This window comes from Arachis ipaensis, chromosome B5 (genome assembly GCF_059453495.1).
Source record: "Arachis ipaensis isolate K30076 ecotype BB chromosome B5, ASM5945349v1, whole genome shotgun sequence".
Taxonomy (NCBI): domain Eukaryota; kingdom Viridiplantae; phylum Streptophyta; class Magnoliopsida; order Fabales; family Fabaceae; genus Arachis; species Arachis ipaensis.
Genome location: NC_142440.1, coordinates 30865847 through 30877918, shown reverse-complemented (window position 1 = coordinate 30877918; position 12072 = coordinate 30865847). Strand labels below are relative to the sequence as shown.

At 37.5% G+C, this 12072-nt stretch overlaps 1 protein-coding gene across 1 annotated transcript; it reads left to right on the top strand.

Annotated features, from left to right (window-relative positions):
* Positions 1-4036: 4036 nt before the first annotated feature.
* On the top strand, positions 4037-10372 carry EMB25 (DEAD/DEAH box helicase). The gene is made up of 8 exons (XM_016347126.3): positions 4037-4674; positions 4787-4962; positions 5114-5227; positions 6266-6374; positions 6463-6549; positions 7224-7342; positions 7514-7688; positions 7950-10372. The coding sequence occupies exons 1-8, from the start codon at positions 4177-4179 to the stop codon at positions 10200-10202; spliced, it is 3531 nt and encodes a 1176-aa protein (XP_016202612.2). The 5' UTR covers positions 4037-4176; the 3' UTR covers positions 10203-10372.
* Positions 10373-12072: the final 1700 nt, after the last annotated feature.

Here is a 12072-nt window from a genome sequence, read left to right as displayed (position 1 = left end):
CCAAATTATACATATATGCTATGCTACCTGATTAAATGCTACTTGCTTTACTTGTACCTTAATTGTATTTTACTTGTCTGTATTGCTTGTGTTTGTACAACTGAGAGGTCCCTCATGCTGGTGTCAGTTGACGCTGAGGGCTGTTCTTAACACGATGAGTTGATGATATAATTAATTAATGATAATGATTATTAAATGAGATAATTTGAGCTCCCTGGGTAGACGCAGTGAAGTGATTTCACTTGCTCCAGGTAGAGAATGAGACAATTGGTAATTGGAGTACTGAGTCTGAATTACGGGTTATAGTTGTTATGAATTAAGTGATGAGAGGTTTGAAAAGAAGAGAAAGATGAGGTGTGGCCTAGACTTAGTATTACCTAGATCGGTTGCCTAATTCATGGATTAGTGAGAACCTAGGATGAATAATCGACGAAGGGTGTTAGGATGCTTAGTGAGTTTTTATTACAATGTATTGTATTTATTTGGCACTTTTACCGTACCGGGAACCCATGGGTCAGGGTTCTCATTCCGTATATATCGCTTGTTTTTCAGATGCAGGTCCAGGTGTTCAGTAGTGAGCTGTGGTTCATTTGAGAGACGGCGAAGACCTTTATATTCCTGCTTTATATTTTGCTTAGAATCTCTCCACCTCCATTTTGAAAACTTATATTTTGTATATTGATCTATTTTGGGAACTTGCCTATTATTTTGGGAGAGATAGGACTTTATGTTGTTAAATTGCTTTTATTCTGTAACCTAGCCGGCCTAAACTTCGCGTGTCGCAACTAGTGACTACTTACTTATGCTATATTTCTATATTCTGACTTTACCCTATTCTTCTTCGCGGATTTAACTCTATATCGCCTTCAATTTATGCTTTATGTTCCATTTGACGATACGTGAGTGTTACGACCTTGCGATTTTATTTTTACTCTTTTCAAACTTCTCGATTAATACCACCTTCGATTATACTTCTAATTATGTATAAAAAAAATCCACCTGAGAGTCGTACCACCTTATTATCATTGACTTATGATTCGAGTATAAGGATTTGTTTATTAAGGCGTTACATTTTTAATTTTGTTCCACCAGCTATGTTAAAATGTGTTTCAGGTCTATTTTCAGCCACCATGTCTTCTTTACATATTTTCATGAATATAATAGTATTTTGTTCATTCCAATAAAGTTTAAATTTTATTTTCGGACTTGCCACTTTCATAAATTTGTTGAGGAAGAGCATAAAAAAATCAAACAAACAAAGTACATGAAGAGATACATAAAAAAGTGGAGAGATATTGCAAAATAAGGAAATGACCCTATTGAAAAAAAATGTTAAAAGGCCAACACTTCTAGCAAATGGAACATTGCGTGAAAATGGTGGAAGGCCACTACTTCTTGCAAACGAAATATTGCATGAAAATTATGGTAGATGGCCAATATTTCCAGCACAAATAGAAAATATTTTTCACAAAGCCAAGAATAAAAGTAGTACAAAGATCTCTTTTATTTTAAAGTCAAATTTTTTTTAATAGAAGTGATAAAATAACTTCTAAAAAAAAGAAGTCATATTTTCTATTTCTTCAAAAACGCTCAATTAACTTAAAAAGTTAAAAACAGTTTCTAAAAAATGATACTAAACACATATATTTATAACTTTTACAATCCAAAAGTTAAAAAAAAAATTGCTACTTCCCAAAAGGCACGCATAATCAGCCAAACTTTTTGGAGGGCCAAGTGAAATTTATCTGACCCAATAGATAGATTCGAGTAGGGGTGGCAAGAGGGGAAGCCCGCCCCGTCCCGCCCCGCCAGAAGCCCGCCCTTTGGTGGGCTGTCATGTCCCGTCCAGCTAGTGAGGGAGTCCTAAAATCTCACCTCGTCCCGCCTAACTGTGGCTGACAGGCTAAACCTGCTAAAACTTCTTTTTTTTTTATTAATTACTAAATAATATATATAATTTCCAAGGTTGCGAGAACCGGACCGGTCAATGAACCGGTGAGGTCACTGGTTTAATGGTTTACTGGTTCGACCGGGGTTCAACCGGGGTTCAACCGGTTTAATTAAATATTAAATAAAATTATTAAAAAACTTAAAATAATCTTAAGTATATAAATTCAATAATTTCTAACTTAATAAAATTTAATATTTCACATAATAAATTATCCATTACTTAATATTAGAGGTTTACAAACAACTTCAAACATCAAAGTTTATAACTAAACAAAAAATAAAACGTACATAATGACAAACCCATAATGTTCTACATTCAAAAGATACAATTACTAGCAGTTTTCAACTAATCAAAGATGCAACTCATCAAACTTTAATAAGATGATATTTCATTCTATATATCCCCCCTCCATTATAAGTATTCAAGCAGAAAATACATGTATAGTGAGCCTTGTTATTTTTGTCATACCTCACTGTGAAATACTGCCAAGCTGGATCAGATTTACCTCTAGATGAACCAGTTTGAGAATTTTGAGCAGCATTATCTTGTGGCTGTGAGTTACTTTGTGATTGTTCCATCTAAAACAATCAGAAACAGAACAGGCAGCATAGAGAATCAAAAACTATTTCCAGATTCCAGCAAACAGAACAGGCAGCATAGAGAATCAAAAACTATTTCCAGCAAACAGAACAGGCAGCATAGAGAATCAAAAACTATTTACAGATTCCAGCAAACAGAACAGGCAGCATAGATCAACTTCATGCAGCTTGACAGTCACAGAAATCAACTGATTCAGGTAAAATAAAAATTTAAAACCATTTCCATTCAGAAGCAACAAAAAGCAGAATCCAACAGAATGGTCGAGCATAGAGCAAACAGAATCAGCAAACAGAACATGCAGCATAGAGAATCAAAAACAAAAATTAAGATCAGCATGTTATCCATGAACCAGCAAACAGAATCAGATGCCCTGTTATTTTTTTTTTCAAACAGAAGTACAGAACAGGCGAGCTAGAAGGAAGCATGTTCAAAATCAAGAAGACAAGAAAACCAGTCTTACCGGCGAATGCGATGCGGGCTCGGCGAGCTCGTCAAGGTTCGGCGACGAGGAGGCGGGCTCAACGCGGTGGTGGTCGCGGCTGCTGAGGAGCGCTGCTGGGTGGCGAATGGGGAGCGATGCTGGGTCGCGAATGAGGAGCGCTGCTGGAATCTGGAGCTTGGTGGGCGGTGGCAATAGTGGCCTTGGTGGATGAGGGGGGAAGAAAGGGGAGGAGGCTGACTGGCTGAGAGCTTCGGGGGTTTGGTGGGTGGCTGAAGGCTGATTGATTAGGGTTAGGTTCGTTAGGGTTAACTGGTTAACGCGTATGCCATTTTTTTTTAAATAGCCAAAACGACGTCGTTTGGCTTCTGAATTTTGAAACCACTGAACCGTCAAAAAACCGGACGATTCTTCCGGTTTGCCGGTTAACCGCCGGTTCGACCAGTTTTTCCACCGGTTTTTTGCCACACGGTTTTGGAGGTTACCCAGACCGGCCAGGTAATCGGTTCCCGGTTTTCAGAACCATGATAATTTCACAACCATATTAATAAATTTATAATTTTTAAAAGCATAAAAAATAAAAATATTCACAAACATAATTATAAACTAAGTTTTCATCCAAAACATAATTATAAATATTGTCTCCAAAACAAAATAAACATAATCCAAAACATAATTATAAATATTATCTTCAAAGCAACATATAATCCAAAATAGTGAAAATACTCAATATTCATCTTTATACTCTTATAAATTGGATTGGAAGAAGATGAGTTTTGGCAAAAAAAAATTGCAAAAATACCTCTTTATAAAAAAAAAAACTAAGCCTGACAGGGAAGTCCGTCCTGTCCTGCCAAAGCTTGCGATTTAAGCGGTGCAAATTAGGCAGATTTTTTTTTTTTTGCGATTCCAATTTTTCAACCCGACCTATCTTTTTTACGGGTTATGCGAGCCGGCCCGATAAATTTAGGCCCGACGGGTTTAGCCCGTTTGCCACTCTAAACCGCATCATGGCCAGAAAATAAAAAGAAAAAATAAACAAACACAAATGTTGACAAAAAAAAACACCCAACCAAAATCTTGAGATATTTTTCTCATTTTTGAATAATAAAAAAGTTGGATATATTGTCATCGGCAACAGAAAATCGCAGCCAAACCAAATCCAAACGCGAAAAACTCTCCCGCCATGGTGGTCGTGGCAACCGCCCCCGCCACCAGCACTCCATTCATTCTCTCACTCCTTCCAACTCGCCACACTCCTCTCCCATTTACACGAGCCGCCACTACTCTCCCCTTCTCTCTTCTACTTCGCCACCGTTCGGTCCTCTCTTCCCTCCGTTTCCAAATCTCCTTTAAGTCCCCATCCTCTACGCTTCACGAGGCCGACGAAGACGAAGAAGGCGAACAAGATTTTGAAGAAAATGAAGAAGATGATGAATTCGAATACGACGACGACGAAGATGTTGCTGCTGATGAATACGACGACGTTTCGAGCGAGGCGTACGATGGCGCCGTTTCCGACGAAGGCGAGGAAGCGTTCGAGGCTGCTAGACTTGGCAACGACGGAACGTTCAAGTGGCAGAGAGTTGAGAAGCTCTGCAAAGAGGTCAGGGAGTTTGGCTCCGATATCATCGACGTCGACGAACTTGCCTCCGTTTACGATTTCCGAATCGATAAGTTTCAGGTTCAGTTTTCTCTTCTTTCTCATTTCAAAATTGGTTCGGAGAATTTTGTTACTCGAAGTGAAGTTTGTGCTGGCTGTTTTTTTTTTATTCGTCTTTGGCTTTTTCCTTCAGCGGCTGGCAATACACGCTTTTCTAAGAGGCTCATCGGTTGTGGTGTCGGCTCCAACGAGCAGCGGGAAGACTCTGATAGCGGAATCTGCGGCGGTTGCCACTGTTGCCAGGGGACGCCGGATATTCTACACGACGCCGCTCAAGGCATTGTCCAATCAGAAGTTCCGAGAATTTCGGTATGCAGTAATTTTGAGAAATGGAAGTTCTATGCTTCTAAATTTGACTTTCCTATTTTGCATCGTGTGAGAGAGTTTCTGTTGCCTTATCTTTTTGTCACTTTCATTACAAAGTTGAATCGTTGCTGATGCTTTTGTTGTGGATTGTCAGGGAGACTTTTGGAGACAACAATGTTGGCCTTCTTACAGGAGATTCCGCTGTCAACAGGGATGCTCAAGTCTTGATTATGACCACAGAGATTTTGCGCAACATGTTATATCAGAGGTACATAATTGCAAAAGTTTAATTTCTATGGAATGTCAGTGTAAAGCTCTTCTACATTGGCATCCAATCAGGTGCTACTTCTCATACTATAGCGGCTAGTTTCTGCCTCCGCCATTGCAAAAAGAAATTACTTTTATTTATGTTGCAGCAGCTCATTGGATGTCGGGGTAAAAGACAATGTGCAAAAATTGAACTTAACTTGGATCCCAGTATCAGAAACAAGTGATTTTGTGTAGCTGTGTACCATTTCACTACTTTTGAGACTTTTGTCACGAAACCACTCATCGCTAAAGTTTAAGTTGATAGGAGAAGCCGAGAAGACAACATTAATGGTTATATCTCGAATACTTCCCCTCAAGCAAGAGCCTCTTTTTGGGTTTACTTGATTTGCATAGGTCTTCTCTTCTTTTATTTGTCTTATGCTATTTTTTTCACTTCTGGGGTTCACCAAGGATTGAACTTAAGTCCGAGCTCTGATACCATGTCATGAAATCACTCATTCCAAAAGCTTAAGCTGATAGGAGAAGGCAATATTAATGGTTGTATCTCTAATAACTTTCAAGTTGTGCAGTGAAGCTGTGAGTTGGGGCTTTACGTTGAATAGGCCTTGTCTTACTGTTAATTACCCCTTTGGATACGTTTATTAGAGAAGATAATTTATTCTCCTTTTTTCCCCTGGAAATCCAAAATGGTTCATTTCAGTGGGTTAGAAGTCGAGCCTAACTGAAAAATGGAGTTGCTTGTTATGTTAAAGCATAGTCACATAACTTGTTCCGAGAATAATTTTGGTATATGTTGTCTTAAGCTAGGAGGACTTCAGCTACCAGTTACTGGCTTTATGTATTTGATCTTAAAATTTGATTTTGACTACATTATTTTTCTCACCTAAAGTCCAATTGTTTGCATAAATATTATTGAACCCTTCCATTTCATCCGAATTATAACATCTATAAAGCTTCTCTTCTCCATTGTGATTTTGGTATTTGAGCTCATCTATTGTGGACATCAATCATAGATAACTCTTGTCTTTTCATGCAGTGTTGGTAATATTTCTTCAGGAGGCGGACTTCTCCATGTTGATGTGATTGTTTTGGATGAAGTTCATTACCTTAGTGACATATCTCGTGGTACTGTTTGGGAAGAGATTGTAAGCATACTTTGTTTTTTTCTTTGCCTAATACTTAGCATAGTCAACTTCTCTTAATTACAAATACTTATGCAATCAAATACTGCAGGTTATTTATTGCCCTAAAGAAGTTCAACTAATTTGTTTGTCAGCAACTGTTGCAAATCCTGATGAGTTGGCTGGCTGGATTGGCCAGGTACTTGCGCTGGCTGGGTTTCTATATCTGTAAAATGATTCAGTCCGACTTAGTAGATTCTTGCACCCTTCTCTCGCTCACCCACTTACACATATACATACAAAGGAGTTCAGTTTTAGAGTGATAATAAAGAAAGAAAGAAAGAAAGAAAGAAGCAAATAGACAGTGAAATTTCAAATGGGTTTGAAAAGCTTCATTTTAAGTACCAAGCATTTTAACATCCTATAAACAATTACGTAACCATGGGAGGTCTTCCCCCTCTGTTCTTGGACATGAAAGGTTTTTTTGTAACTAGCATGAAATATCGAAAAACATTAGACAGTGCATTTCAAATTTACCTAAAAATTCAGTTTCTAGGGAATTTTGTAGGTTGATCATCTTGATGTACTTATGGAAGTTCGGGATTTGAAGAGTGTTTGGGTGTTAGATCTTGCCTATACTGATGTTCAATGATTTCAATCTTTTGTTCAAGTATGGGTCCTGATGGTTATACGATTCCTGGATTTAGCTTTTATCTACCCAAAATTTTCTGTACTGTTGTCTAACTGAGGTTTAGGGTTTATTTTCTATGCTCGTGAATGGAATTAAGTATGTGGGTCAGTGTATCCCTGCATTTTATTTAGTGGTTTCTGCAAGAGCGATCTTACAATGAGGATAACTGTTTTGGCTTTCAGATTCATGGTTCAACAGAATTGGTAACATCATCAAAACGCCCAGTTCCACTAACTTGGCATTTCTCTTTGAAAAATTCCTTATTGCCACTTCTTGATGAGAAAGGAACACGCATGAACAGGTCCGGTCAGGGACCCTTACTGCATTTATTTAGTTTTGTTAATCGTTTCTGACACTGCTGTAGATTAATCATTATTCAACATTTTAAACAACTTGGTACCAAATATTATAACATTTTTATTAGTGAATTGGATAAAAGTGGAAACTTAGTTTCTTCCTTTATTTAAAGCAGGAAGCTGTCTCTCAATTATTTACAACTTCAAGGTGCAGGGGTCAAATCTTACAATGATGATTGGCCTAGAAGAAAGAATTCCCGGAGACGAGGAACGAGGTACGATAGTGATGGTAGCACACTGGAAAATCGTTCTCTTTCAAAGAATAATATAAATGCAATTCGTCGTTCACAGGTAAGCCTTCTGAAAAAATTTCTGATAATGCTTCCATATTTTCCCTACCTTCAAAAATCATAATGCTGAAACTGTGATGGATAGATCTTGATGTCCAATAAGTGTTCATGAATAATAAATGGGGAGTTTGAGTTCTAAGACACACTTAGGGTATAAGTGCAAAAACTTTATTAAGACCAACAAAAAAGACTGAATGAACTTGTTTATAATAGTAAGTATATTCTTCAAAATGGAGTATTAATCATTTCACTTGTTTTCCAGGTTCCTCAAATAATTGATACTCTATGGCAACTTCAGTCTAGGGATATGCTGCCAGCTATATGGTTTATATTTAGCAGAAAGGGCTGTGATGCAGCTGTGCAATATGTTGAAAATTGCAATCTTTTAGATGAGTGTGAAACAAGTGAGGTTGAACTTGCCTTGAAGAGGTTCCGCATTCAATATCCTGATGCTGTCAGAGAAACTGCTGTGAAAGGACTTCTGCAAGGAGTTGCTGCACATCATGCGGGTTGTCTTCCCTTGTGGAAAGCTTTCATTGAAGAATTGTTTCAAAGAGGGCTTGTCAAGGTTGTTTTTGCAACAGAAACACTGGCTGCAGGAATCAACATGCCAGCTAGAACTGCTGTTATTTCATCCCTCAGCAAAAGAGGTGATAGTGGACGTGTCCAGTTAAGCACAAATGAACTGCTTCAGATGGCTGGGCGTGCTGGGCGAAGGGGCATTGATGAAAGTGGTCATGTGGTGCTCATACAGACACCTAATGAGGGTGCTGAAGAGTGCTGCAAGGTGCTGTTTGCTGGACTTGAGCCCCTAGTCTCACAATTTACTGCTTCGTTTGGAATGGTTTTAAATCTTCTTGCAGGTGTGAAAGCCATTCATAGGTCAAATGAGTCAGATGATGGGAGACCTTCATCAGGGAGAACTTTGGAAGAAGCTAGGAAGTTAGTTGAGCAGAGTTTTGGAAATTACGTTAGTAGCAATGTTATGCTGGCTGCTAAAGAGGAAATTAATAAAATTGAGAAAGAAATTGAGATTCTGATGTCAGAAATAACTGATGAAGCCATAGATAAAAGAAGCAGGAAAGCTTTATCACAGCGACAATATAAGGAGATTGCAGAATTGCAGGAGCAGTTAAGGGCAGAAAAACGTGTTCGGGCTGAACTGCGTAAACAGATGGAAGCAACAAGAATATCTGCTCTAAAACCTTTGTTGGAAGACCCTGAAAATGGACATCTACCATTTTTGTGCTTGCAGTACACAGATTCTGAAGGAACTCAACATTCACTGCCTGCTGTGTTTCTGGGGAAGGTTGACTCACTTAATGCTTCAAAACTTAAGAAATTGGTATCTTCTGCTGATTCTTTTGCAATAAATTTAGGTGATGCGGAACCAAGCATTACTGATTCAGTATTGGATGATGGCCTTGAACCATCATACCATGTGGCTCTTGGTTCTGATAACTCTTGGTATCTATTTACAGAAAAGTGGATTAAAACAGTATATGGGACTGGCTTTCCTAACGTTCCATTGGCTCAAGGGGATGCTCTACCACGAGAAATTATGAGCACTCTCCTTGATAAGGAGGACATGAAGTGGGATAATCTTGCGCAATCTGCCTATGGTGGTTTATGGTTCATGGAAGGCTCTTTAGATACATGGTCTTGGAGTCTGAATGTTCCTGTTTTGAGTAGCTTCTCTGAAAGTGATGAGCTACTGCTAAAGTCTCAAGCCTACAGAGATGCTGTAGAGCGTTACAAGGATCAAAGAAATAAAGTTTCACGCTTGAAGAAAAAGATTTCTCGTACAGAAGGCTACAAAGAATACAGTAAAGTCATAGACGCAGTCAAGTTTACTGAGGAGAAAATCAGGCGCTTGCAGAATAGATCAAAACGTTTAACTAATCGAATAGAACAAATTGAACCCTCCGGATGGAAGGAGTTTATGCAGGTTAGCAATGTCATACATGAAACCAGAGCATTGGACAAAAACACGCAGGTCATATTTCCACTTGGGGAAACTGCAGCAGCAATCCGAGGAGAAAACGAGCTTTGGCTTGCAATGGTTCTTCGCAGCAAAATTCTTCTAGAGCTAAAACCTCCACAACTTGCTGCAGTTTGTGCAAGCTTGGTCTCTGAGGGTATCAAACTCCGACCATGGAAGAATAACAGTTACATTTACGAGCCAACCACAACAGTTATGAATGTCATAAAGTTATTGGATGAACAAAGAAGCGCCCTGTTGACCATTCAGGAGAAACATGGGGTGATGATACCTTGCTGTTTGGATAGCCAGTTTTGCGGTATGGTTGAAGCATGGGCTTCTGGGTTGACTTGGAGAGAGATAATGATGGATTGTGCGATGGACGAAGGCGATCTTGCTCGCCTCCTTCGTAGGACTATTGATCTGCTAGCTCAGATTCCAAAATTGGCAGACATTGATCCTTTGTTGCAGCGCAATGCAAAGGCTGCATATGATGCCATGGACCGGCCGCCAATTAGTGAGCTTGCCGGGTAGTCTCTCTCTCTCTTGCTTCTTTTCTGGTGTATCATTCATTTGTAAATATTGTATGATTATTGATTAATTCCAAAGATTATTCTTATGATACCAATATAGATTCATAAGTGTACAAGTTAGTTTTGATCAATGGGAAGTCAACTAGGATTCGAGACGAACTTTATTTAAAATGGAGCTCACATCCGCGCCGGATTAGTCCTTGACCTGTCGGGTTGGGAGATACCGTGGAAAACAAAAAAAAAATTTTCAAAATTTACTATACTTATATTCGAGATCCAGCTCTGGGCACTATATTCATTCTTGGTTTTGTCTTAGATGGAAAAAGGTATATTAAAAATCTTGGTGGTCCAAATAAAAAAAAATTAAAAAATAACATGGTAAATTGCTTAAGTACCATGTCTTCTTCCTCTTATTTTTTTTATAACAATAACCACCATCACGCCACTTGCTATATCTTTGTGTTTCTTTCTAACAATAGCAATCACCACAATATTTACAAGTTACAACCAACATTATTAACAATATTATTAATAATTATTGTTTTTCCCTTTTTATATCGTTAGGACAAGGTTCCTTCGCTTCAATTCAACACTCCATAATCATAGATTTCATAAACTGGTTTGGGATAAAAACAGTGGTAAAAAGTAATAATTAGTTTCTATACAATTTTTAACACCAAACTGAAACTGATCTTTAATAACTGGGCTGTGTCTTGTTAAATAGTAACTAATATACAATTTCAATGTCTTACCAGTTGCCACTTCACAGATCCAATATGTTGTATTTTAGACTAAACCTCAATAAACGACGAGTTCACTTGGTCAAAAGTGCTATGAATGCTTCATAGCCATGATAAGTAGGTGATGCGTGTTGTTTTTTTAGGAGCTTCTATTTTTGATTCAAAGCTCACATTAATTAGAGAAAAATATTAATAATCAAATCTCATTTTCTATCAGAAGAAAAAGATAGCAAAGTGGATGATAGGACAAAGAGGGAATGAGCTGGAAAAAAAAGAATAAAAAAGTAAAATCAAAATTTTACAAATGTTGAATAATTAATTTATATTATTATAATTTTTAATATATAATAATCATTTAATCGAAACCATTCATCACTATTTTTTAATGGTTAAGATGAAAGATTCTACTTGGACCATCAAGATCCAAATATACTTTCACCACCATAGAACCAGCCTTCATTCTTAACTCTTTCTAACTACTACTACTGAGTGACTATATATATATATATATATATATATATATATATATATATAGTTTTTATATTAGAAATACATATATAAGAATCTAATGAATAAATTTATCATTACTTTTGTCCAAAAAATATAAAAAAATTATGGTACAGTATTATTGTGCAAAAAATAATAATAATAATTTTAATTTTTTTTGGATGGAGGATTGTTATGTCTGACAATTTTTTTTAGGACTAAAATGTCCGTTTTTAAAATTCTTAGGGACTGATCTGAGTAATTACTCTGCCGAAAAATGAACTGGGGACTGATTTGTCTACCGGAGTAAAACCTTGGGGATTGATATATGTATTAAATTTTTTTCAGGACTAAAATGTCCGCTTTTAAAATCTTTGGAGACTGGTTTAGGTAATTACTCTATAGATTATTACTCACTCCTCACGTACCTATGTTCGCATATTCAGAAAATTCTAATGCATACATGATATTAAGATCCAAGCTACGCATAAAAGGTGAAACATCAATGGGTTGACTGATTATGGATAAAACCACTAAATTGTCACGACTACCTCACCTTTTCCATCACCATCCTCATCCTCCTCCTCGTCACCGGCTTCGTAGGTAGCTTCGAACTGACTTTGTAGGTAGCTTCAAAGTCTTCTT

What these genes read in the sequence shown, in the direction of transcription:
- EMB25 (XM_016347126.3), top strand. Translation starts at nt 4,177, where the DNA reads ATGGTGGTCGTGGCAACCGCCCCCGCCACCAGCACTCCATTCATTCTC. An exon ending in GTACTGTTTGGGAAGAGATT is followed by an intron (nt 6,375 to 6,462) that starts GTAAGCATACTT and finishes CAAATACTGCAG; the next exon opens with GTTATTTATTGCCCTAAAGA. An exon ending in ATGCAATTCGTCGTTCACAG is followed by an intron (nt 7,689 to 7,949) that starts GTAAGCCTTCTG and finishes CTTGTTTTCCAG; the next exon opens with GTTCCTCAAATAATTGATAC.